Source organism: Barbus barbus (assembly GCF_936440315.1).
Source record: "Barbus barbus genome assembly, chromosome: 7".
Lineage (NCBI taxonomy): Eukaryota > Metazoa > Chordata > Actinopteri > Cypriniformes > Cyprinidae > Barbus > Barbus barbus.
The window spans coordinates 2562901-2590185 of NC_136735.1; the positions used below are offsets into that span (position 1 = coordinate 2562901).

Below are 27285 nucleotides of genomic sequence, written 5' to 3' on the forward strand. Positions count from 1 at the left end.
CACTGCAACTTATGGGGGTTTTCCACTGACTGGTACCAGCTCGGTTCGGTTCAGTTCGGTTCTGTTTCGGACCTACAGTTTTCCACTACAACTGGTTGCTATAGCGACCAAACATTCTGAGAAGCAGCACCAGCGGAGCGCTCTAAGCTGAGGCAAAGACTATAGAAAAAAAACTTTGAAAATAACCATAATGACGCAGTCTCCATGCTACAATAATAATGATAGAAGCAAAGTTTTTCACTGTGGGGACATATCTTTATAAGTACAATTTGACTGTATTATTTGTGTCCCCTTCAAAAATTGCATAAGAAATTTTATATTTATTGTCCCCCCCTACTGTTAAGTGAAATTTACGCCCATGAACATACTCAATTATTGATAATGTATGTGATTCGAGATACAGCATTTTTTCTATTCAGATAATTTTGCATTATTATTTGTAATGATCAAAAAGCATGTGCAAAGTAACAACTCTGTAGGACAGGGGTCTTCAAACTAGATCCTGGAGGGCCAATGCCCTGCAGACTTTAGCTCCAAATGGCTTAACACACCTATCTGGTAGTTTCTAGTGTGTCTAGTAAGAGCTTGATTAGCTGGTTCAAGCGTGTTTAATTAGGGTTGGAGCTAAACTCTGCAGGAAACCGGCCCTCTAGGAACAAGTTTGGAGCTGTAGGATCAAATTATTTTTATTTACTTTAGATAGCAACTTCACTTTTTCAGTCTTTTTATAGTGTAACAGTGTTGTTATACAATATTATATATAATATATTATATATACTATACTGCTTTATAATAATAATTGTGTATAACATAGACATATCCACTGATTTGCATTGATTTTGCATTTGTATAGTCCTGCACGAAATGAGGAAATTCTGCGATGTGTGATAACAGTGGAGTTATTTTTTTATTTTTGCAATGATGATTACTTGTGATAAATAAATGAATAATTAACTGTGCATATTAGGGCCAACAAAAAAACAATAATTATTATTTCATTATTGTAAAGAGTAAGTGTAGGGCTGGGGTAGGTGTAGACGTTAATAAAACACAATCTAACAGATAGAAAATTTAATTAGAAACATCTAAACCTTTCAGAACCAGCAAGTGCACCGTGGGTCATGTGACAAGAACCAGCCAATCAGCTTCATCCTTTCCCGTAACAAAATTGAAAGCTAAGCCAAGACGGAGAGACAGCTGATCATAGCTGTACAAGGATAGCCATTTTTTAAATAAATTTAGTTGCAGAGCTACTGCAAGGGATTTTTAGTGATGGAAATCCATTTATCCTTTGCTGAAACCGCCGCGTCTTCGTGGAGAGCACAGGTCATGGTTGCTTAGCAACGGCAGACGCCACAGGAGCGCGAGGCGAGCATAGACCTACAAAGTGCTTTGGACAGAAGGAGAAAGCCGCGCACCTAGCTTTTTCCACGCGTTTTAGGCGTGACATGCGAATGTGGTTTTGTTTTTAAGGAGAAAAAAAGCATAATGCTGGACTCGGTCGAGACCAACGAGAACATTTGGCGAGTCCAATAACCAAGTCCAAGTGCAAACACCAACGAGTCCGAGACGATAGAAAAATGTCTCGAGACCGGTCTGTGTGAGTCTAATTGTTAGATTAAAACTTTGTGGACAAACTGTTTGGAAAGTCTTTTATATTAATTGCCTGTCACAGAACCACTGGCTTTTAGAATCACTTTTACTAAAACCAATACATCATCCATTTAATCAGAGATTAGACACACGTTGAGTCTATGTTCACTCTCCATGAGATCAGTTCACTAACAGATGATTGAGAGAGAGCGAGAGCGAGATATATATATATATATATATATATATATATAACAGGATTCAGTCCTTCAAGTGCTTTTTTACCTGGGGTCAGAGGTCACTACATCACTGAATGCAGGAGGATGATTCGTCATGGAATGATCAGATGAAAAACTCATTTCAGAAGCAGTGCTGTCATCTTCACTCTTGTTATGGCGACTCATTTTGGAGGCAGTATCCTCTCACTCTCGTTTGTAAAAGGCGTGTTGAGAGATTGATCAACTTCTTCCTAAAATAAAATAAAATAACTACATAGTTATTTTAAGAATCATAAGAAACTACATAGACCTACATAAAAGCAGATGATATTCCATAAGGAGTAAATGACAGAATTTAAATTTTTGGATAATCTGTTTAAATTACACTTCAGTAAAGTATTAAATATACTGGTCACAAGTATGCTTGTAATCTGCTGTAGTATAAGTTTACTTATAGTTCATTGTAACACTTTAAAGTTTTACAGCTAAAGTTCAGTGTGATACAAGTTAAACTCAGTACAACTGTAGTTCAACATCATGAGCTAAACTAGCAGCTATGCTATGTTTCCGGGCAGTGTTTGTGTGTGAAATACTTAATATGCTTAATTTACACATTTTAAGTGTAAATATTTTAAGTGTGAACTGAGGCTTTTTTATGTTACATAGGCAGTGGTCTGACTGACTAATTCAGAATGCATCATACAATAATTTACCAAAGCACTTTAATCATCAACGTTACTGCCATCTTGTCCAGAGCTGTTAAACTGTCTAAATATTGTGCTCCAGTATTGGAACTGCAAGCACAAACTCAAAAAGCAGGAAAGAGTAATTTTTGTATGATTATATGGTTAGGCCTACATTAAGTTTAAGTTCTGAACTTACCACAAGATGTGCAGTCGTGTAAATGTTCCCTGAAATGGCGTCTTTTGTTTTCCTCTGTTTTTACTTTCGTTTCTGGTTAGTTACCTGTTAAGGTGGGTCTTCACTCATCTGAAAAAACAATCACACTCACTCTAGTGGCACAGAACATCATCAAATTCTTAAGAGAGTCTCGAGCAGTTGTGCTTTCAGTTGCTTTAGGTGATTGAACACATACGATATTAATGCAAATTAAACTCAACACAGAACTTTCAGGAAAAAAAACTCGTCTAAGGATATAAATAACTTTTTGTTGAAATTCACCAAGCCATGACAGAGACTACAACTATCTCACGACCAATTGGTTGCTACATATTTCACAAGTTGGATAATTCATACGATTTCTGAGGAGTAGGTTTACTCTAAGCGAAGAGACACACTGCGTACTATATCCTGGTTTTATAGCAAGGCCTACAGATAATTATAATTCATAAATAATTAACCCACATTCTAACAGAAACATTCATTCATTCATTTATTATCTATAATAATATAAATCTCTTATTTTTGAATATTAGACAGTTTTTTTTTGTTTGTTTGTTTTTTAAAGGGGTTTTCTTATTGCATATTTCTTAGTTGCCTCTATGCAAATACATTTTTATAATCAACTGCATTTTTTTTTGTTTTCATTTTTTCCCCATAGTGCCACAAACTGGAGAAAGAATGCTGTTCTGTTCATAATGTTTATATGGGAAAAGTTTGACATATCAATAAACATTGGAAAATTAAAACAAAATGTGCTTATTTTTTTATTATTTGTTTTTTATTCCTAAAGTTCAACTGGCAGATCTAAGAATGGTAAGTCTGTAGGGTCCATCTCCAGGAAACATAGAAGAGATTAATTGTTAACCTGACATTATAACACTGTAAATATTACAAAATAAAAATTTAAAATACTGCTCGTTGAATAATCATCAGGGTTTTTTTGTTTTTTGTTTTTTAAACCAACTGAAATATTTTTACATTATTTATTTTTCCCATGGTATATGCAAACTTTTGCGTTTAGATATTGTACATTAATTTACATTAGTGTAAACAGTGCATTCAATGGGAACACATTCTGTCCATTCACCACAATAACCCGGAAGAGCCTGTCATAGATGACCATATATGGACAAGTAAGTGTGACGGGTCTGTTCAGCTAGGTTGCCATTGGCTTTGAAGTTCCATTGGCACTCGCAGCCGTCGCTGTGATTGGACTATCTTTTAACCCAAATTAAAAATAGATTAATGTTGCAAAGTTTTGCTGTTATTATTACGTCAGTAAAACCTTTAGTTAACAATGCACTGTTGTTATGTCGTGAGAAATTACCACTTTTCCGAGATCGTAACCCTAACCCTGAGCGTAACTTCAGTAAACTACAAATACCAGCACTGCTTTTGGTCGATAGAATGGCAGAGGCTCATGGGTAATGTAGTTTCAAAAGTTTAACAATAAAATGAGGGGATTATCTAAACATGTTCATTGTGCAAACATATATAACATATTAAGGGGCAGGCTGAAATTTGGTATTTTACTAAGAGCACTTTTTAAAAACACCTTTATACCACCTTTCCATACATGTTTAATAACTCTGCCCAACATTATTTAATTAACATAGCATAAGTAGTTGTCCTGACAAATTTATCTTTAAAACTATGATCAGACTTTGATTTACAGCCATTTGAAATGTTAATTGTTTTTGGTTTTCCTGGGGACTTCCCTGGGCCCCTGAGGATGGAAGGGCAATACAACATACACAGATCTATTCTCAATATTTGTGCTTTTTCTTAAATTATGTGCTTTCCTAGTAGTAGAGCATGGCGCTAGCAATGCCAAGGTCATGGGTTCGATTCACAGGGAAAGCAAGAGCTGATAAAATGTAAAAACTGTAACTTGAATGCAATGTAAGTCGCTTTGGATAAAAGCGTCTGCTAAATGCAAAAATGTTAAAATATATGTCAATATCACAACAAACTGTGCTGAGTCACATTTTTGAGATTGACTTTTCAACAACTTGCCAATATGTAAGTTGCAAGTCATAGTTATCTCAGAATAGGAATAGATCCCAAAAATATATACATCATTGCCTATTTGGAATGGGCTCCATTTATTTAATTAGATCAGGAGCAAGAATACAGTGTTGACAGTAAACAAAGACACCAATTTAAACAACTAATATATATTGTGCCACACATTCAGTAAGACAAGGTATACAGTTTGTGGTTAATTGTGCAAAAGCCATACAATTCATGCAAAGCAAAGAATACATAATTTGTATCTCTGTGTCAAATATTCCTCATCTTTGTCATCCTCAGGTGCTAAACATTAGTTAGGTCCTTGCACATCTTGCTAGTACAGAATATGATTCATGCTGATCTTTCTTTGGTGCATCACCCTCAGTTGTGTAGTAGTGCCTGTAACAATATAGTCCATGCAGTCTCTTCTAATGCATCTTTCAGCCTTTATGTAACTGAATGTCTTTAATATGACTAAATGTTCATGTCTTAATCAAAACGCATGGTAATTATGTGTATTGTTTACACAATTAGATGGTGTATTTACCAAACACCTAATACAGAATACTCACCATACTTTATTATCTAACACCATGTGCAATACTTTACTGGATGATACATCATAAAGACAGCTAAAGTAGCATATAAAGACAAGTCATACTCAATAAAAATGGGTTATGTTAAAACCATATTATTTTAATCAGATGAAGCCACCCAAATGCATGTATGGTAAAATGTCTTGAGAATCATAGAATCACCTTCAGTTTCCTTCTCATCATCAGAGCTCTCCTGGATTTCTTCCTTTTGCTTGCTTATCCATGTCCCTATCATAAACTTCTTCCATGACTTAAACAATGTGCAATTGTAAACCAGCACCCTACAGTACAACTGACGAACAATAGACATGTGACCAACTCAAATCAAATCACTTTATTGTCAATACCATGAACGTTTATGACATTATGGATTACAAGTATTGAATATATATGCAACGCATATGTGTAAGGGACGCAATACAGATAGAGAACAACATATGGTAAATATTATGCAATACAGAGCATGAAATGAAAACAATAATAAACAGTACACATATACCTTTGCAGTGCAGTACGGTATGAATTAGTGTAAACAGATTGTCAGGGAGCAGAATAACAGTGAGTCAGAGTCCAGTCAGTGTAAGTGATGGAGTGCAGTGCATATGAGGTTGGTGTGCTGTGTGTGGTGTTACTGGTGCGAGTTCAGTTCAGTCTGATTGTCTGTGGAAAGAACTCGTCTCCCAGTCTGCTAGTGAAGGTTCTGTCTGATGGTAATGGTGAGAGCAGTCCATGGCTCGTGTGGCTGGAGTCTCTGACAGTCCTCTGTGCTTTCCTCACACACAACACCTGGTGTAGATGTCCTGAGGGACGAAACATGTATTTAGGGTGTGGTAAATTAATTAAAAAAAATATATATATCATATTTTTATTTAGAATTGTTACACTGGACTTACCATTGATTCTTGTTGGAGGAATGGGCCAAAATAATCCCTCCACCACTATCTTGCAGTTGTTCAGATGTGAAATGTACTTTTATGGGCCTCAACATCTGAGCTGTCTCAGCAGAGCTGTTCATGAATGCAGTCTTCACACCAGATATCTGATGGGTTCATAGAATTGATATCTTCATCAACTGGCTTCGTCCTCCTTCACAGCAAAAAATCCAGAGTGAAATTAACTCTCCTGGGAGTACATGTGAGACCACACTCAAGAGTGTGAAAGTGTTAAAATAAGAGTGTTAAATTAACACTGAAGCAGAGTTAAAGTTAATGAGGTAATTAAGAGATTCATTGAGCGATGATTGACCATAATTTAAGACACCTGATGTTAACGAGCAGAATCACCAAAGAAGAAAATCACAATTTCTGTGTCACCATTATAGTGATCAGTGTTTGCTTTAGTTGTGCTCTTGACCCTTATATTTTTAAAGTTAGATTTTGCTTTGCTGTTATAACAGAATTATAGCAGACAGACAGATAAGCAAAGAGAAAAAGGAAAAAAAATATATGTGTATGTATATATGTGTGTGTGTGCATTGTTAGCAAACTGTGGTTGTTAAATTGCATTAAACTATACTTGCGACTGTAGTTGCTTTGGGAAACGAGCCCTGTCAATTTTGACTCAGCGATTCTTTTCTGACAATCGCTTCTCCATAGAGAGGATTATGAAGTAATCACTTAAAGTTTGGTCTATTCATTAAAACAAATTGGTTGCATAACTGTGCCAGTTGGCTACTTTTATGATATGTTTGGTGTGTTTGGATTCGGTTTGAAGCTTGGAATGCAGCATGAAACTGTATTCAAATTTAATTTATATTGATTGGTAGATTTAAATGACATTACATTTTTTTGTTGTTGTTCATAGAAATGCCTTGGAAAACTGATGTTAAAAAAAATGCAAAGAAAACAAATCTTATGACTGGAAGATGTCACTTTTATTTAGAGAGGGAAAACATAAAAACAAGACATTATGTTAATATTTTCCTTTGTGTTACATAGCTTAAGTAATTCAAAATATTCTAAAGTATTTAGATTAAGTTACTAAACCTGAGTAATCTAACGAAATACATTACTGATTACTTTTGAAAGCATGTATCTTGTAATCTGTAGTGAAATACATTTTAAAAGTTGCCTTCCCAGCCCTGCTTATATGCTATGAAATGAAACGGCTAAACAATCACATACTCTTGTGTGTGTGTGTGTGTGTGTACAATTTATATATATAAAAATTAAAAACAAGCAAGATACAATTTGTTGCAAAAAATCTAAATGGTAAATTGACGTGACACTGACAGGTTGGTAAAATGCAAATTTTGGACCCTGGTAAGCAGTACCTGTACTGTCATTACTCAGGGCTTGTGTCCTCATGATATTTCAGTCCGTGATCACCGTTCGTATCATAACTCTCATATGTTGGTTTCTGGAGCCACTCAGGTTCATATGTAGTCGTGCTGTACACAAATGCTTCCTCTAAACTTCCAGGCTTCAGTACGTTTGCTCCTTCACTGTCCCCATCCTGTACCTCCACCTGGATTGTGGTGCGCTGGTACAACTCAGGACATTCTTCAAACTCATCCAGGAAGTCCAGCATCTTCTGGTCCACGCAGTAGATCTCACCGTGGACGCGCTGACCCATCCCAGGCTTATTGAGCAGGAAGGGATAGTTGTATTCGGTGGCAATCACGAGTGGGTATCGCTCTACGGTTCGAGCGTGAGCGAGGAACTCGGCCTGACCGTTGGTAGTGTTTTTTATTATGTAGTGGTTGGGTTGGCCTTTCTTCAGCATGTCGTAAATGAAGACATGGTGCATGTAAACCGCAGGACACATCACATTGATAATGAGCTGTGGAGAAAGAGACTCTTCATTAGCATTCAAAATTAACTCACTGACAATTACAGGTCTTTTTATAATTTTTTTTATTACAGAACATTAATTTTTGCAGAAATGTGTTACATGAAAACTGATAATTCAAGCAAATAAAATAGCTAAATAATTTCATTGTCACAAGAACAGAAATGAGTGTATAAACATTTTACATGACCAACTAAATATGTATGATCTAACATATTTAAACAGACATTTTTCATTTTGCTCTCATACCAAACAAAATATTTCATGTGTGAAACATGTCTGATGAAAGTGTAACGTCTGAGAAAGGTCACATGTTGAGGTCAAGTGCTGTATAAACACACTCTCAATAAGCTTTATCTAAAAGTAAAATTATAGCATCACAAATGTTCATGACTTTTACACATTATTGACATTTTTAGTGTTTACATGTATATGTTTTGTATAAATATTTAAATTTAATAAAATAAAAAGTTAATTACATATTAGATATGTTAAATATATATGACAATTAGTCGTTGATCGCAAGATAAAAGCATGAAAAAATACAAATATGTGCATATTTAATGATCAAAACGAGTTTGTTTTCCGAAAGTTTCATGGGACTTTTATTCTATTCAAGCCAAACTGTCATATGTTCATTTAAAACTGCAGATGATCAAACATTGTATCAGTTCACATGAAAATACTGATGATATGATGCATTAGATGCTCGATGATATTAAATTAATGCTGATGATGTATCTCATGTAAACACACAGCACATGCTAATAAACATCTAAACCAGAAGAAAACTCTTTCTCTTACCGATACTATAATGGATACTTTCATCATCCAAAGATCAAACTGTGAGTTTGAGAGAAAACAGGAACAAACTGCTGAAACGAGCTCAACGGACTTCAACCAAACCTTCTGTGTTTCACTTTAGGAAAATAAGGAAATGCAGGTCATGACATCACATGGCATGAGGGATGGGCGGAGTTTGCTATGAAGATACTTTCTGTTTCTATTTCAGTAGAAATACAGTAAAATCAGATCTCACAGTAGATTAAAGAAACTGAGCATCAACAGAGAATTATACATAATAACATACATACAGCAAAAACAGAAGACACTCTCAAAGTACATCTTTTAAATACATTGTTTATAAACAGATTACTAATTTAAAAATGTTACACTGAAAATTCACAAAATATAAAAAAACGTATTATATTAAAATTTTACAATAAACGTGATATAATTTATTAAATTAAATGCCTATTACAAAATATACACTTTTCCAATCACATCTCCATCATACATAAATGTCCATGTGTTTCTACAATAACAACAAACAAAACAAACATTTGTTAAACATGTTTTTTACATTCATTTTTAAAAACACAAGGATCTAACTCAAAACGGAATCTTTTGCGTAACATCTTCAGCAGCGGGATACACATTATTAATAATCCGAAACTGAATATCCTTCATTTTAGGTAGAATTGACCATCTAAGATAATTAGAGAATAAATTTTTTAATATTTCATTTCAAATTGTTTTAATTTTGAAGGTGTATTGAAATCTGAAAATAACTTACATTTAATACATTGTCTCCAATATATACTTCTCCAATCTTTAACTCGGGCAGTTTAACAGACACCTTTGAATATATAAGAGTGTTTTGTATTAATTGTGTTAAAGCAAGAGGGATGGCTTTGCACAATATATTAAATTCTCTAAAGGAATTTCTGCATTATGCTGAATAATTTGACCTGTTTATTCTTAATGATCTAAACATGTAAAACATTTTTTTTTCATACCACTCTTTTTTTAATACTGTCTTTCTGTTTATTGTAATGGTTCTGTTATTCCACAATGTAGAACAATGCGGTGAAACATTTTGGGTGAATATCGTTTTCCAATAAAAAAAAATCTGTTTGTGGAATTTTAAAAGCTTAATTGGCAATTTAGAAACCTCAAAATCACATTTCAGCAAAAAATCTAATCCTCCAGCTTTCTCGAATACTGTATATGAAACGGTCCGTGTAACGGTTTGCAGTTCTTTGTTCAATTTGCAGCATCAAAATTAACCAGATAAAATTTGGCTTCAAACTTTAATTTTTCGTTTTTTTCAAATACCTCACAAACGAATAATTGTCTCTCTGTTTGATTTTCCAGTCTACAATTTTAGGTTGTGGCATCCGAATAAGATTTTTGAACAAACATAAAACATGACTCGTTATTCTGATTTTCCATTTTTTTGTGTTTTGCGCTCGCGGTTGGTCCGTACCATTACTGCCGGGGGACGGAATGGGGGATTACTTTAAGCCTGCAGCGGACCAAGAGCGCTGCCGCTTTATGTATAGGCAGGGTGCGATTTGCCGGGGGGACCTTTAATGCTTTAATGTCCCGTTTGAATCAAACGATTCAGGATACGTGCTTTAATGTCCGGTTTAAATCAAATGATTCGACCTGCTTTAATGTCCCGTTTTGAATCAAATAATTCGCAATACGGGCTTTAAAGTCCCGTTTAAACAACTGATTCGCGATCCGATTGAAGCGCTTCGAAACAGTGGTCTGATTGGGAGTTTCAAAAAGCTCCCTTGATACTTTGCTGTTTGCTCGCTTTATCAATTTATTCGTTGTTTGAAATAATCATTACAATTAATAGGCCTAACTTACAATATTTTTATTAAATTGTGATCACGTTAGACAGTTTCAGTCGTTTTAAAAACATTTCATGACGTGACACTCATTACCTGGTATACTTGCCTAAAAAGACTGGTATCTAATGTGCGTTGTTAAACGATTACACTAACAGTTTGGTCAACCTCCGCCTATATGGAGAGAGAATATATATATAGGCTATATTTTGTGTGTGTGTGTTCGGGTTTTTCTATCCCGATGGGGACTGCAACTTTAATGAGCACTGACTCATGGGTCTCCGTAGGAACCTAAATTAGGTCCCCATGGGGAAACAAGTTTATACAGAATGATGTTTTATTTATTTATTTTATTCATATTTTTGTTAAACCAAAAACTGTTATTATTATTATTTTTTATTCATTGGCGGAAACGGGCTTCCATAGGAATAGGGTTGTGCCGGTGAGGAAATTTTCCCATTGATTAGTTAACTTATGACAACACCAATGTTATTTGTTAATCTCTTCTGTAGATTCTGATCTTTATAAGTTGTTATGATATATTGTTAATTAAAAAACAACAGTAAAATAGTACAATAAAAAAACTCGCGTATAGCCTTCTATAATCAAACTAATAAGACGGGTGACATAAAATACCCATATTATAACAAATAAATAAAATATATTTGGAAATCGCCCTTTAAAACGAAGGCTCGGTTTGTGGTTCACAATTATTTGATTAAAACAAAGACAACGCCACTTATATTAAAAAAAAATATATATATGTTTTTGTTAACAGAAGTTATATTGCGCTTTTAATTGCCTCCGCTATCGTCCTGTCAATCATACTCGCGGGTCATTTTCAGTAAAAATGTATTTCACCATCATCGGTACCCAAGTTCTGACTGCTGACTGAACACTGGTCAGTGATCCTCTCTCGCTCGGCGCTGTCTAGCGCAGCTTCACCACACAGATTTAACTCTGCACAGCTAAATAAAACGAGCTGGTGGCAGAGACTAATATTTAATATTTCTGATGTAAAGATTTCTGTGAAACGCGTAAAGTTGCACAGAAGAAAGCCCAACAGGACCTGCCCTGTACAGTTTAAAAATCGGTAGCCGTTAGAGGACTATTATTTTGTTGAACAGACCTGAGCGACTACTGATGACGTCACATGCTCAGATTTGCTTGACCAATCGGCGGAAGGGGCGTCTCAGGACCGCCCACATGTGGAAAACGAATTTTGAAGTCATTTATTCGTTTTATTCCTCTGAACTAAAAAACGAAAAATCAAGCCGAAATCTCGTTTTTTCGTTTTTTTCAAAAAAACGAAAAAACGAATAAAGGTGCCGTTTTCTCGTTTCTGCTTATTTCGTTTCAAATTGGAAAACAAACTATCAAAACGTACACGGACCATGCTAACAGTTGCCAGAGACTTGCGAAGGCTAGCTGACACTGTTCAAATTAGTAGTATGCCATCTGCTGATTATATTCTCTTCAGAGTAGATTCATACACTCTTTAGGTCAGTTAGCAGCTACATTTGATGTGGCTGTAGATCTCTAAATGAGATCAGTTCACTAACAGATGACTGTCTTTATAAATATATAACAACCAACTACTGATCATTTCTCTGGGCTTTTGAGTTGCAACAAATATTTTTTCTTTTGAACAGTTTTTATTGTCACCATTTTCATTTTCATTTATACTTTCTCACACACATTTTTTTTATTTCTCAAGGCCACATATTAGGCACTTTTTTAGGTTTTTAATGTTTATTTTTCAATGTTAATGAGAGTGACACCGAGAGTTAAAAAACAGGAAAATCATTTGGAAATTCTTGGGGGGCTGTATCGAGTTTCTGATGGGGCTATAGCCCGTCAAGCCCCACGCTACACCGCCACTGCATTGCGCATTTACTTTGAAACACAATGGAAAAGTACCGAAGTGGAATGAAAAATGCCTTCTGAGAGAATGACCCTACTAAAAGGTAGCCTACTTAGCAAATACAGATAGCAGAGTATAATACAACAAAATCGCATCAAATTCGAAAATATGACATCCAGGAAATAACATGTATTAGGGCAGCAGTTTTACCACAACCACCATAAATACTCAATTGTGTCTGTTTTACACTGAAGCACAACCTTATTGCGACCGATTCCCTGACATAACATGCATTCATGTTATGAATGCATGGGGAGGATCTCATGAGCCACCATCCACGATAGGTCTTTGTGCCTGTTCTGGAGAGCAGGGTGAGAAGCGTTCCTCCACACTTGTTTGGCCTCACATAAAGTGAGGCCTGGAACTGGACTCACCGGTTACCGGTCCTGCACAAGAGAGACAAGACGCTTGTGGCTAGTTAAAATGGTGACATCTAAATTTTCTAAAACAAACTTCTTTATAAAACAATATTCTTTAGGCAAGTTAAAAGACACTGGGGTTTTCAAATCAACCGGTAAAATCTTTAGTGCTCTCAGATAGGACCCCATCCAGAATCGGGTCATGGCCGCTGTCTTGTTTTCTTTGGATGGGTCGTGGCGTATTTGATGTGCAGGGTGGTGAAGCGGCTGCCTAAAAACAGGTGGGGGTCTGGGAGGCCTTTTCCACCGTTTTCTGGTCTCTTTTTGACCTCCTCCCTCTTCAGTCTTTCCCACTTAGACCCCCACAGGAAGTAAAACACCGCCCTCTCCAGCTCTGCCAGGAATCGCCGAGGCGGACTAAAAACAGAACAAACAAGTAAAATCAGAGGTAAAATCACAGATTTAAAAATTAAAACCTTACCCTCTAACGTCATCTGTCTTAGTCCCCAAAACCCCAGTCTTTGCCTAACTTTCCCTAACATGACAGTCCAGTTTCCCCGTCCTCCACCCTCTTTGTCGAATTTAACTCCTAAAACCTTAAAATCATTGTCTTTAAAAGCCAAATCAATTCCGCATGTGTCCACATCTCCCCATGGCCCGAAGAGCTGGGCCTTGGGCGCCAATCTTAACCGGAACAAGTCCGAGGCCCAGCTCTTCGGGCCATGGGGAGATGTGGACACATGCGGAATTGATTTGGCTTTTAAAGACAATGATTTTAAGGTTTTAGGAGTTAAATTCGACAAAGAGGGTGGAGGACGGGGAAACTGGACTGTACCAGTCAGTCAAGTCTAATAATCTTCGTATGGATAAAACGTCCGTGGCTAAAAGAGTTATGTCGTCCATGTATAAAACACAGTAGTTTTTTTATCACAAAGTTTCTCATGAATGCTGGAGGTGTTTTTAGTGTTTGCGTGATAAACGTCATTTTTCCATCCAACACAAAACCACAGAAGGTTCAGGGTCTCAGTTTGGTTTGAATGTAAAGATTAAACCGACTTATTCAGGAAACCCACAGCGAGTCACATGAGACCAATAGCTGCTCGCATAAAATTCAAGGCATTAATGTTTGCCTTCAAAACACTCCACCGAATGCTCTGCATTCTGCCAAAATAAAAGAACCCCGAGATCGGGGAAGAGAGTACTTTTGTGCATGCATATACAGGTACATCTCAAAAAATTTGAATATCGTGAAAAAGTCAATATTTTTTTGTCACTCATTAAAGAAAGTGAAGCCCATATATTATATAGATTCATTACACAGAGTGAAACATTCCAAGCCTTTTTGTCTTGAAATTTTGATGATTATGGCTTACAGAAAACCCAAAATTCAGTGTCTCAGAAATTAGAATATTACATAAGATCATTAAAAAAAGGATATTTTAAACAGAAATGGCAGGCTTCTGAAAAGTATGTTCATGTCTATTCACAATACTTTGTTGGGCCTCCTTTTGCATAAATTACTGCATCGATGCGGCGTGGCATGGAGCAGATCAGCCTGTGGCACTGCTCAGGTGTAATCCCACACAGCAAAAAAAATATATTTCTTTGCCATATGGGATGGAAGCCCAGCTTGCTTTGATAGGGGCCTTCAGGTCATCTGCATTTTTGGGTCTGGTGTCTCTCATCTTCCTCTTGACAATAAAGCCTGTCAGCAGCAGGAAGCATGAAGTGCTCTAAAATTTCCTGGTAGATGGCTGTGTTGACTGTGGACTTCAGAAAACACAGTGGACCAACACCAGCAGATGACATGGCAGCCCAAATCATCACTGACTGTGGAAACTTCACACCAGAGGTGGGTATCAAGTCTTCAGGTCATATCCCAAGTCCTCAAAGAGTTAAAGTTAATGAGATAACAGCAGGTGTTCATCACTAATGCTCAATCATCATTTAATTAGTCACTTAATTATCTCATTAACTTTAACTCTTTGAGGACTTGGGATATGACTTGAAGACTTGATTTGACTTGAAAGTCCCACCTCTGCTTCACACTGGACTTAAAGCAACATGGATTCTGTGCCTCTCCACTCTTCCTCCAGACTCTGGAACCTTGATTTCCAAATGAAATGCAAAATTTACTTTCATCTGAAAAGAGGGCTTTGGAGCACTGAGCAACAGTCCAGTTCTTTTTCTCCACAGCCCAGGTAAGACGCTTCTGATGTTGTCTCTGGTTCAGAAGTGGCTTGGTAGCCCTTTTCCTGAAGACGTCTGAGCGTGGAGACTCTTGATGCACTGACTCTAGCTTCAGTTCACTCCTTGTGAAGCTCTCACAAGTGTTTGAGTCCGCTTTGCTAGAAAGTTTTCTCAAGCTTATGGTCATCCCTGTTGCTTGTGCACCTTTTCCTACCGAAATGCTTCCTTCCAGTCAACTTTGCATTTACTATGCTTTGATACAGCACTCTGTAAACAGCCACAGCTTTCAGTAATGACCCTCTGTGACTTACACTCTTTGTGGAGGGCGTCAATGTTCGTCTTCTGGATCATTGCCAAGTCAGCAGTCTTCCCTATTATTGTGGTTTCAAAGAACAAGAGATACCTGGAATTTATACTGTAGGGATGTCATTAATTGAAACTCAAATGTAAATATTTTAATATTTTGAGATGCTGATTTTTGACTTTCATGAGCAGTAAGCTCTAATCATCAAAATTAAAACTCAAATCTTTTGAAATGTTTTACTTTACATGCAATGCATCTAAAATATATGAAAGTTTCACTCGATCTAGATTGAACTCTGCCCAGTAGGAGTCTGTCCTCGCTGCAGCCTGTAGCACGATGGCCTACTGGATCAGATCCAATACGTACTGGATGTTTTACGCATGCACTGTATTTGATTGTAATGCGCGTGTGCAAAGTGTATGGAGGACCAAACCTGCATAAATTAAATATGAATAAATGAATAAATATATTAATGAATAAATAGATAAATAAATGTGATAATAGGAAAATAAATAAATGAATAAACGACTTGATAAAATAAATGATTAATTTGTAATAAAATTAATTCCCCCCCCCCTTAATTTATTTTCTGTTTTTATACATTTATAAACTTTTTTTTAACTTTTATTTTTTCACTAATTCTTTTTTTTAATGCATTTTTTATTATTTATACATTTATTTTTAGATTTATTTATGTATTTATGCATTAATTATTTTTTTTTTGAATGATTTATTCCCACATGTATTCATTTTTAGATTTATTTATTCATTTATTTTAAATTTTCCGTGTGTAACATGTAAATGAGGAAGGTGGTGCTTGTGTAGCTTCAGTGCATCATTGGTTGAGAGCGTCGAATCGTCAGGCCAGACTTTGGAACGCATGTTCTTCTTTTGCCCTGTGGTCAATAGTTTTTGGTCCGAGTTACATAATTGGCTGTCACTTAAGATTGATAATATCCCTAACCTCACCTTGTCACACATCCTCTTTTATATGGATAATGTAGATTCATCAGTATCAGATTTAGTCAATATGATTATTCTTATGGGTAAATATCATATTCATTGCAGTAAGTGGAGATGTTCTAAGCCTTCCTTTGTTTGGTTTATAAATGATTTTAAATTGTTTTTTACCTCACTGAAAAAGATCAAATCTACTAAAATTGCAAGGAAAATGTGTAGTGACATATCTAGGAAACTACTGTTTTGATTAATCTCCCCTTGTGTGTGGGCGTGTGTGTGTGTGTGTGTGTGTGTGTGCAGCTCCAAATGGTAATTTTCTTTTCTTTAGCCTTTTTGCCTGTGACTTGTCTATTTTGAAGTAGCTCCCCCTTGTTCTTTTGTTTTTTGTTGTTTTCTGCTTGGTTAGTACTGTTTGTATAGTAACAACATTTGTATATTGGTATGTGTATTCTCTTTCCCCTACGAGAGTTTTGTATGTTGTTGTTTTTATCAATAAAAAAAAAAACCTTAAAGCTTCAGGAAGCTTCATCTCACCGTCACTACCGCTGTGCAAGGCGAGAGTGTTCATGAAGCACAAACAAGTGATCATTTCGACCCTTTGCCCAACGGGGATGAGGGTGGCAGGGGTGAACGTGGTCGTAGTGTCTATAGGAGAGCTCAAACATTCAATTCAGTATCTATTATTTCCTGAATATTAGTGATGAACTGATCAAATCTAGGCAACTGTTCACATGCGTTTTACTACTGTATTCAGGGATTGAAATTAACTTTTTCACTCACCAGCCAATTTGGCTACTACATTTTTAAGTTACCGGCCATTCATAACTTCTACCAACCAGAAAAAGACAAAAAAAAGAAAGAAACCACTGGAAGTGACAAAGCGACTGTTGCAAATAATTTTGTGTCAGTACTAAGGGTGTGCAGTTTTGATAAAACAATCTCAACATTTTTGGGTATTTTATCGATAAAGATAATTAGATGATATTTTGCTGAGTGTGTTATTGCGCTGGTATCTTAAGGACTGTTGTGGACAGCTCACTCCTATTTTGATATTCTTCATATTCTGTGTGGTCAGTTCACAGCAGTGATAGAAATTAATCTTTTCCAAAAACTTTAAATTGATTTGTACTTTTTATGGGCATTTTTACCTTTTATAAAGCCATTTTTTCTAAAAGTGTGCATAATTTTTTGAGCCAAATTTTTACATTTAATCAGTCAAATATAATAATAATAATAATACATTTAGGCTGTTACTAAACAAATGAAATCAGTATCAATAAGATTCATCTTTGCAGAAGTTGCATCTGAAGTGGCATTTAGATGTTTTTTTCACATGTTAATGCAGCTTAGAGTGACATGGAATGCTTTAACTTGCAATTAGAAATGCATAAATAATGTTTTGATATTTTAAACATGAAACATTAAATATTTGAAATTATTTAAATAATGAAAAGATACTGTAAATGTGAAATTGAAACCGTCAGTAGGTGGTATCGAGTCACTGTTAAAGTGAGTCATTGCGCCTGAACCGAATCATTTAAACGGTTGATTCATTCAGGATTCAAACATCATGTTGTGCAGAGACACAAAACAGCGCTGTGGCTGTGTTAGGAATATTTTCTCTTGTCGAAATAGCACAAAAAAAGGCAATATGGTGTCTAAAACGTAAGTGTCTTGATAGTAACTTATAGTTTATTGAACTGTTGAACAAAATCAATATCACATTTGTAACCATGCTGATTTTTTAAGCGGCACTCTTCGTGTGATATTGATTAACTTAATGAACTGATATAACTATATACATGTTCTGCCCCCTTATCTTGAATTGTGTTCAGTCCTAATGCATATTAATAGACTGAATGCAGTAAAAGAACACACTCTAAATGCGCACACGCACTAAGTTGTTTTGTTTTGTTTTTGCAATATACTGGATAATGTCATGATGTCTCATGAGTTCAGTATTCGCGCTAAACCTGCAGATTTGGCTTGCATGAACTTCCCCACGAAATTAATGAGTGAACATAACTTATGAAAAGTAACCCGTCAAATTGGCTAGTGATTTGACAGCGTTACCCGCCACAGCTGATTTTTACCCACATTTGGCGGGTGTTAATTTCAAACCCTGACTATAGTAATATAGTAATAATTTAGTACTTTCTCCTGTTTTATTGTCAGTTTCCTCTTTTCTGATCATTTGGAATGAGGATAAAAAGACAAAAATAAAAAACAACAACATACAAATAAGTTCAAACATCAATTCAATATCTACTATTTCCTGAAAAAATAGTCTCTTTTTTTTTATATTTTGAGAATTTTCAGTGTGACATTTTTAAATTAGTAATCTGTTTATAAACAATGTATTTAAAAGATGTACTTTGAGAGTGTCTTCTGTTTTTGCTGTATGTATGTTATTATGTATAATTCTCTGATGATGCTCAGTTTCTTTAATCTACTGTGAGATCTGATTTTACTGTATTTCTACTGAAATAGAAACAGAAAGTATCTTCATAGCAAACTCCGCCCATCCCTCATGCCATGTGATGTCATGACCTGCATTTCCTTATTTTAAAGTGAAACGCAGAAGGTTTGGTTGAAGTCCGTTGAGCTTGTTTCAGCAGTTTGTTCCTGTTTGCTCTCAAATTCACAGCTTGATCTTTGGATGATGAAAGTATCCATTATATTATCGGTAAGAGAAAGAGTTTTCTTCTGGTTTAGATGTTTATTATTAGCATGTGCTTTGTGTTTACGTGAGATACATCATCAACATTCATTTAATATCATCGAGCATCTAATGCATCATATCATCAGTGTTTTCATGTGAACTGATACAATGTTTGATCATTTGCAGTTTTAAATGAGCATACGACAGCTTGGCTAGAATAGAATAAAAGTCTCATGAAACTTTCGGAAAAGATAATGATCAAAACGAGTTTTGCTGTTCACATATTTGTGATCGACGACTAATTGTTATATCTATATCCTCCTGAGACCCAGCTATGGAGTTTTTGCCTCTGCAGTGGACATTATATTTGAGTGAATTTCTCTGAGACCTCACATGTCACAGTTGTAAGCCTGGATGTCCTGTACAGAGCACATTCAGGGCTTTACAGAGATACTAAATGATTGGTAGTTTCACCAGGACCACTCCCTCTCCTCGGTGTTTAAAGATGGCTAAATTTAATTTAGTGAAACATTTTACATCCTTACAGAAATATGATTATATTTTGTAATTGTCATTTTAAATCTGAATAATTTTCTAATTGTTTGTCATAAAGCAACATCTCAGGAAAATGTTATGGGTTTTCAAATTCAAATATGACTTCCTGTTATGAAACAGGACATCGTTTCATACATGTCCATTGTGGAGGACACCAGGACTAAAATTATGTTTATGATGCATTTTGGGAGACATAACAATTGAATAGGAAAATAAATTATATATCTATTTTGTTATGAAATATTAGATATTATTATGAAAATCTGGCCAATTATTACTCCCATTATGTTTTCAACATGCTGTCACAACAGCAACACATTAATATGCAAATTAGCTACAGTATAGATACACTGTGTTTAATGGGAAAACCAGTTTATGGAAATTTTTACACACATATTGCATAAAACAAAATGGTATATCAAATCATTTTGTTATATATTTTATAACATAGTTGAGAATCATCCTTAAACAAAGTTTAGAAGAAAAAAATCCTGAAACCTAAAAATGTATCGGTGATTTAAAAAAAAAAAAAATCCCATTGTTTTTGCCTTTTTGATGTCTATTCACGCCATTTTATTTTTAGGAAAAATTAGTCCTAGTGTCCTCTACAGAGGACATAGAAAAAAATATGAATAAAATATAATTTTTCTAATGCTCTAAACAATGTAATGACATGAAAAAAATGCTAAATTCACAAAGCTTTTTTTTTTTTTGGGGGGGGGGGGGGTCTCAGGAGGATAAATTAACATATCTAACATGTAATTAACTTTTATTTTATTAAACTTAAATATTTATACAAAACATATACATGTAAACACTAAAAATGTCAATAATGTGTAAAAGTCATGAACATTTGTGATGCTATAATTTTACTTTTAGATAAAGCTTGTTGAGAGTGTGTTTATACCGCACTTGACCTCAACATGTGACCTTTCTCAGACATTACACTTTCATCAGACATGTTTCACACATGAAATATTTTGTTTGGTATGAGAGCAAAATAAAAAATGTCTGTTTAAATATGTTAGATCATACATATTTAGTTGGTCATGTAAAATGTTTATACACTCATTTCTGTTCTTATGACAATGAAATTATTTAGCTGTTTTATTTGCTTGCATATCGACACATGTTTGAAAGCCTAGAATGCCTTTTTTCTTTTCTTTGAAGTGCTGAGTTTCCTACAGCAATATTTGACACAGAATGTCTTCTAAGTTGGCAAATGGCTTGCTAATAGGGTTGCAAAGGGGCAGAATATTTCTAGTTAGCATTGTAATGAAATATGAATTATAATCTTGCTGATCAGTCATGTTTGTTATCATATAATTGGAGTTTTTCCAGCACAATCACTACTATTTTAGAACAAGGAGGAACATCACAACAGTGCTGTATAAATACATGTATATGTATACAGTACATTTATCTTTGTTACATGTAAACTGAACATTCACAGTTTCTTTGCTGTAGAAGTTCAAGAGGGAGTAATGTAAGAATGTGTGGTGGTGGTGTTAGGGGAAAACAATAGTGTGTAAAAATGAACAAGCAATGGTGGATTATCAGTTTTCATGTAACACATTTCTGCAAAAATTAATGTTCTGTAATAAAAATAAATAAATAAAAGACCTGTAATTGTCAGTGAGTTAATTTTGAATGCTAATGAAGCGTCTCTTTCTCCACAGCTCATTATCAATGTAGTGAGTCCCGCGATTTACACGCATCATGTCTTCGTCTACGGCACACTGAAGAAAGGCCAATCCAACCACTACATAATAATAAACACTACCAGCGGTCAGGCTGAGTTCCTCGCTCACGCTCGAACCGTAGAGCGATACCCACTCGTGATCGCCACCGAATACAACTATCCCTTCCTGCTCAATAAGCCTGGGATGGGTCAGCGCGTCCACGGTGAGATCTACTGCGTGGACCAGAAGATGCTGGACTTCCTGGATGAGTTTGAAGAATGTCCTGAGTTGTACCAGCGCACCACAATCCAGGTGGAGGTACAGGATGGGGACAGTGAAGGAGCAAACGTACTGAAGCCTGGAAGTTTAGAGGAAGCATTTGTGTACAGCACGACTACATATGAACCTGAGTGGCTCCAGAAACCAACATATGAGAGTTATGATACGAGTGTCACATCAATTTACCATTTAGATTTTTTGCAACAAATTGTATTTTGCATGTTTTTAATTTTTATATATATATATATATATACTACACACACACATTTCATAGCTGGTTTATTTCATGGCATAAAAGCAGGTCTGGGAAGGTAACTTTTAAAATGTATTTCAGTACAGATTACAAGATACATGCTTTAAATTGCTAAACCTGAGTAATCTAACGAAATACATTACTGATTACTTTTTAATCTAAATACTTTAAAATACTTTGAATTACTTAAGCTATGTAATACAAAGGAAAATATTAACTTAATGTCTTATGTCTTGTTTTATGTTTTCCCTCTCTAAATAAAAGTGACATCTTCCAGTCATAAGATTTGTTTTCTTTGATTTAGTTGTTGTTCATAGAAATGCTGTGGAAAATTGATGTTTAAAAAAATGCAATCAATGAGTGGATGATTCAGCCGCGGGTGCCATCTTCTGCCGAGAATAAATAATAGTTACTATAAACATCTTTTTAAATAAATATTTATAGAAAAATTAAAATAAACTAACTAAAATTATAAATTAATAATAATTTTAGTGTTGCAGAAGATGATCTCATTTAAATTTTTCATTCATTTTTATCTATGATATATTGAACATAAAACACATTGACCAAACGGTAAGTTTCGGACAATCCTAACACAAAGGGAAAGAGGAACCTTCCCCAGCTGCAATGTAATAAATCCTGCAAAAACACAAAAATCACCTTCCTACAGCAATTCATCTATCACTCCCTATGGATTTACGATCATCTGTAATCTCAACACTGAAGTAGCCAGCAATCTGTAGGAGTCACCATCAATATAGAGAAAAATATGGATGCATCTTTGCACAAACCTATATGGCAAAGAAATATATTTTTTGTGGCCAAAATATATTTGAAATATATGCTAAATATATGTTGCAAACAGTGAAGCTCAATGGAATATATTTTTGAAATAGTAAATATATTTAGTTTCAAACATCATATACCAAAATATATTTCTAAATGTATTTTACTGTGGCAAGAAAATGCATTTTTTTGGACTGAAATATACAGAGGTCAAAATACATTTTTAAAAATATATTTATATGTGGCCAAAAATATTTTTTTTTTAGCAAATATATTTTTTGGCCAATTTTTTGTATTTTTTTGAAAATATATTTTAAGTGTAGAAATATATTTTCAAAAATATACAAAAACACATACCCAGAAAATATATTTATGTAAATATATTTTGAAACATATTTTAGCAAATGTATTGCTTAGCAAATTTTTGGTATACATGTTATTTTTACAATATATTTTGAAAGTATAAATATAGTTTTAAAAATATATATATTTTAAATATATATTTTCAAAATAAACAGTAATTTCCCCAGTCATTTTAAATGTTATGCAAAACACTGTAAAATTATTAACATCTGTAAAATGAACAATTTAGCTGTTATTTTAAGTATTATAATTTATGAAATCATCACCAGATGGTGCAAATGGCAGTATTTCTCACACTATTTTAAAAAACAAACCAAAAACCAAAAAAAACTGTCTAACAAAAACTGTAAAATTTAAGTAAAATATCCTAACTTAAAGTGCAAACACACACACACACACACACACACAGACAGACACACAGACACAGACACACACACACAGACACACACACACACAGACACACACACAGACAGACACACAGACACAGACACACACACACAGACACACACACACACAGACAGACACACAGACACAGACACACACACACAGACACACACACACACAGACACACACACACACACACACACAGACAGACACACAGACACAGACACAGACACACACACACACAGACACACAGACACACACACACAGACACACACACACACACACACACACACCCCTACTCTCTTATTTCTAATATGGTCTTGAATAGTATTTTTAAATGCATACTGTAGCTTGGCAAAAATAGATTTGCTCAATGTTTAGCCGTACACTAACATGTAAATGAGGTAAAGGTAAAATACTAAAAGCATCAAAACATTTTATAATGCTTGAAAAAATAGAGTATTTGTTTATGTCTCAGTTGTTTCTCACAGCAGATTATTTAATCTGACATAGAGACAATGAGGACTTAAACACCCTGAATCCAGCGTAGAGGGGTTCAGTGAACGTGGTGTTGAATGTGTGTAAGTGTGTGACTGTGTGTGTGTCAGAGACGCTGTAGAAGGACAGTGTGCCAGCCGACCAGTCCAGATACACTCCTACTCTAGTAGAGGATGAAGGGGCTGGCATGTCAGTTTTCTTATTATCATGCCAGGCAGAATATCTGTTTTCAGTGCAGTACAGACTCCAGGATTTGTCATTGTATCCAAACCAAGATTGACTTCCTCCATTCCTGCTGATTGCTTTATATGTCACTGCTATAAAAGCCCATCCACTCCATTCAACCTCCCAGTAACAGCGTCCAGTCAGACTCTCTTTACACAGAACCTGCTCATGCTGCTCAAATCTGTCTGAATGATCAGGATACTCCTGTGGCTCTTTGACGTGTGCTGCCTTTCTTTTGTCCTCAGACAATATGAGTTTAACATGTGCTGTGTTTGGATCCAGTGTGAGATCACAGGCATCTGAACACAAGAAGAGACATAGTGACATAGAGTGCGTGTGTGTTCTGGCATATATGGTTCATGAGGAATATGATGACAAATTTAATAACACAGGCATTACAATGTAAACATGGTTTATGAAGACACTCCCTCTAAACCAAATGGGTAAAAAAATAAATAAATAAATAAAATAAAAAAACACCATTTATTTAAAAATCTAAAAATGTAGAAAGTTTTGTGTGAGGGGAAGGGGAAAATACAGTTTGTACAGTATAAAAACCATTACGCCTATGGAGAGTCCCTATAAGCCACATATACATGTGTGTGTGTGTACGAGATAGAAAAGACCTACATTTTCTCAATCCTGGTTTGATTCTCAAAGGGTTTCCATAGTCCAAACTAGAGAGAGACAAATATAAGCCACTGATGAATAATGTTTGATGACTTAAAATGTGAATGCACAAAAATATCAGTGAACATTTTAAATGAATAGAGATTGCACACCAACACCAAAACCCCATCTCAGCTGCGCAGAATAGTGCAATGAGCACCATTGTTTGGTGCAGCATTTTTTCAATCATTTAAGGAACACAGCATTCAATTGAGTTTAGTAAGCAATGCAGATCTTTTCAAAGGGTTCACAAACTTATACTTGCTACTGTACATATTAACTTGTGTAACGTATTCACCCAACCAAGGATGAAAATAAACTTCACTCAATTTGGTTACTAAATATTTAATTTCCCAGCCATTTAGAACTTATACTAAACAAAACTGCTAGAAATAAACCAATTATCAAAGTCAGTTTAGACAAATATATTTAGCATAAAAACTGATTCTGAATCATTGAATTGCTTTGAAAAGCAATGGAAATTTTGCTTTGTGATAGTTAGGTAGGACTTTTTTTTTCATGTAATCTGCAAACAAAGCTTGTTGCAAAATTCTCTCATGTGAGGATCGTTTATAGCCTTTTCTCACAGCAGCTAGAATAATTAAATGTATCATTTAGATGGCGGATTGTAATCCAGAAAGGATTGTGTTTATGAAACACATGTGAATGAAATTTAATTATATTCCATAAATATACTTAAATGTGCTTCTGCTTACAGATAGCCTGGGATTACACAAGATTTATATTTTAAAGAAAACCAGTTCAAAGGGAGCATAGATTGCTTTTTGGGTTAAAATAATTTCTTGATTTGAAATTAGATGGCATGATAATTAGAGATTAGACTACACAGAAATTTAAATCTGCACGCGAATACACACTATACTCATAGTCATGCAATGCTGATGGTGTAAACATTAATAATTTGAGAATAAAGTATAACAACAATAATACTTTGCACAGTTTGATGTGATACGAGCTAACCGATCGTTAGATTAAATCACCATTGGTAGAGCAATTTATTGTAATGCTTTTTTCTTCAGTTGGTCAGAACAAACATGGCAGACTTGTTACTTGTTCCGATGACAATTTCCGGTGAAAATTCTTATTTGGGTCATATATTTGAAGACGTAGGCTAGAATCTGTGATTGCGAAGTACAGTAAACATCCACACCGGTGCAGTGACTGACAGTCACACATATTCCTCATAACATTAGATTCATCCGTGTTGGAGCCGTACCGAGGCACAACCCACACAAGGAAGAAAATTCCACAAGCACTTGCAATTCCAGGTTTTCAAACTATTTACTCAAAAACTCAAAATTTACGGCCTGCAGCTTTAAGCATAATCGGCTTAAGAATGTGCATGTAAACATGCTCAATGATAACAAAATCCAGCTTGAATTATGCTGAAATTTCCATAGATCAACAGCAATGAAAGCTAGTAGTGTACGTCAATGAGTTTGAAGTTAGTGTTCGAAACAATAGGAGAAAGGGTGATTATTAGAATGCCACTCTGTACCATTATTTTGAACAGCCTCTGAAGTCATAGTTTGGCACTGCTGATGCTGTGTGGTGCTACCAGTGTGCGTACACTCACTGAAAACTGTGTAAAAAACAAATTTTAACAATGCAGCACTTCTCCACCAGTTTCTCACACCCTCTTTATGCTTTGTTTTGCTAATTCTAGAGGCTTTACCTAAAGTAAATGATCAGATAACGCTGGCATGCAAAGAGACGGCACATGATTTATTAATAACTGGCCAAATTGGGTAGAGAGTTGACAGTGTTACCTGCCATGGTTCATTCCACCTGCATTTTGGCACGTTAGTGGGCGTTAATTTCAAACCCTGAACCAAACTGAAATGATCATTATTAGTGATTTTGAGTAAAACCCCCTCATTGCCACACATACTTGAGTATCTGCAGTGAGCAGTGTGGATCATTCAGTCTGTCACTGAGCAGCTGGACTCCTGATTGTCCTGGGTGATTGTAGCTCAGATCCAGCTCTCTCAGGTGTGAGGGGTTTGAACTCAGAGCTGAAGACAAATAACCACAGCCTTCCTCTGTCACCATACAGCCAGACAACCTACAAACACACAGCAATAGGAAACAGGGGCGGCTTTAATGTTAGTATGGAACCTTAATCTGTAAATATCATGACTCGGCATATGAATGACTTCATGTAAGACTCAAACCTCAATATCTGCAGCTGACAGTGTGGACTCTTCAGTGCATCTGAAAGCAGTTTCAATCCTGAATCCTGCAGGTCATTGTTACTCAGATCCAGCTCTCTCAGGACAGAGTTTGAGAATTGTAGAGCTGATGACACAATTTCATAGGACTGAGCATCGAGATTACAGCCAGCAAGGCTGAAAGACACAAAAATGAATGTCCCCAACGCACAGTATCAGTTAGTATAACAACAGAAACTAATAATTCC

General features: G+C 35.3%; 2 protein-coding genes across 4 annotated transcripts in view; both read right to left on the reverse strand.

Annotated features, from left to right (window-relative positions):
- LOC306872873 (NACHT, LRR and PYD domains-containing protein 12-like) overlaps positions 1-27285 on the reverse strand; it is a 48797-nt gene that overhangs the window by 14121 nt on the left and 7391 nt on the right. Inside the window, exons 6-9 of one of the 3 annotated variants that reach the window (XM_079421763.1) lie at positions 27041-27214; positions 26758-26931; positions 24807-24853; positions 23838-24475 (exon numbers count right to left, since the gene is read on the reverse strand). The exons of 1 other annotated variant lie outside the window; for it this stretch is intronic. In XM_079421763.1, the coding sequence (XP_079277889.1) occupies positions 23949-24475; positions 24807-24853; positions 26758-26931; positions 27041-27214 (922 nt within the window). In that variant the 3' untranslated portion in view covers positions 23838-23948. Of the gene's footprint in view, positions 1-23837; positions 24476-24806; positions 24854-26757; positions 26932-27040; positions 27215-27285 lie in introns of those variants that run through there. One more of the 3 variants, XM_079421762.1, reaches the window with a different exon arrangement.
- On the reverse strand, positions 7174-9049 carry LOC306872951 (gamma-glutamylaminecyclotransferase C-like). Its single transcript, XM_079421910.1, has 2 exons — positions 8915-9049; positions 7174-8101 (listed from the first exon to the last, which is right to left on the reverse strand). Exons 1-2 carry the CDS (start codon positions 8939-8941, stop codon positions 7604-7606), a joined length of 525 nt encoding a protein of 174 aa, XP_079278036.1. The 5' UTR covers positions 8942-9049; the 3' UTR covers positions 7174-7603.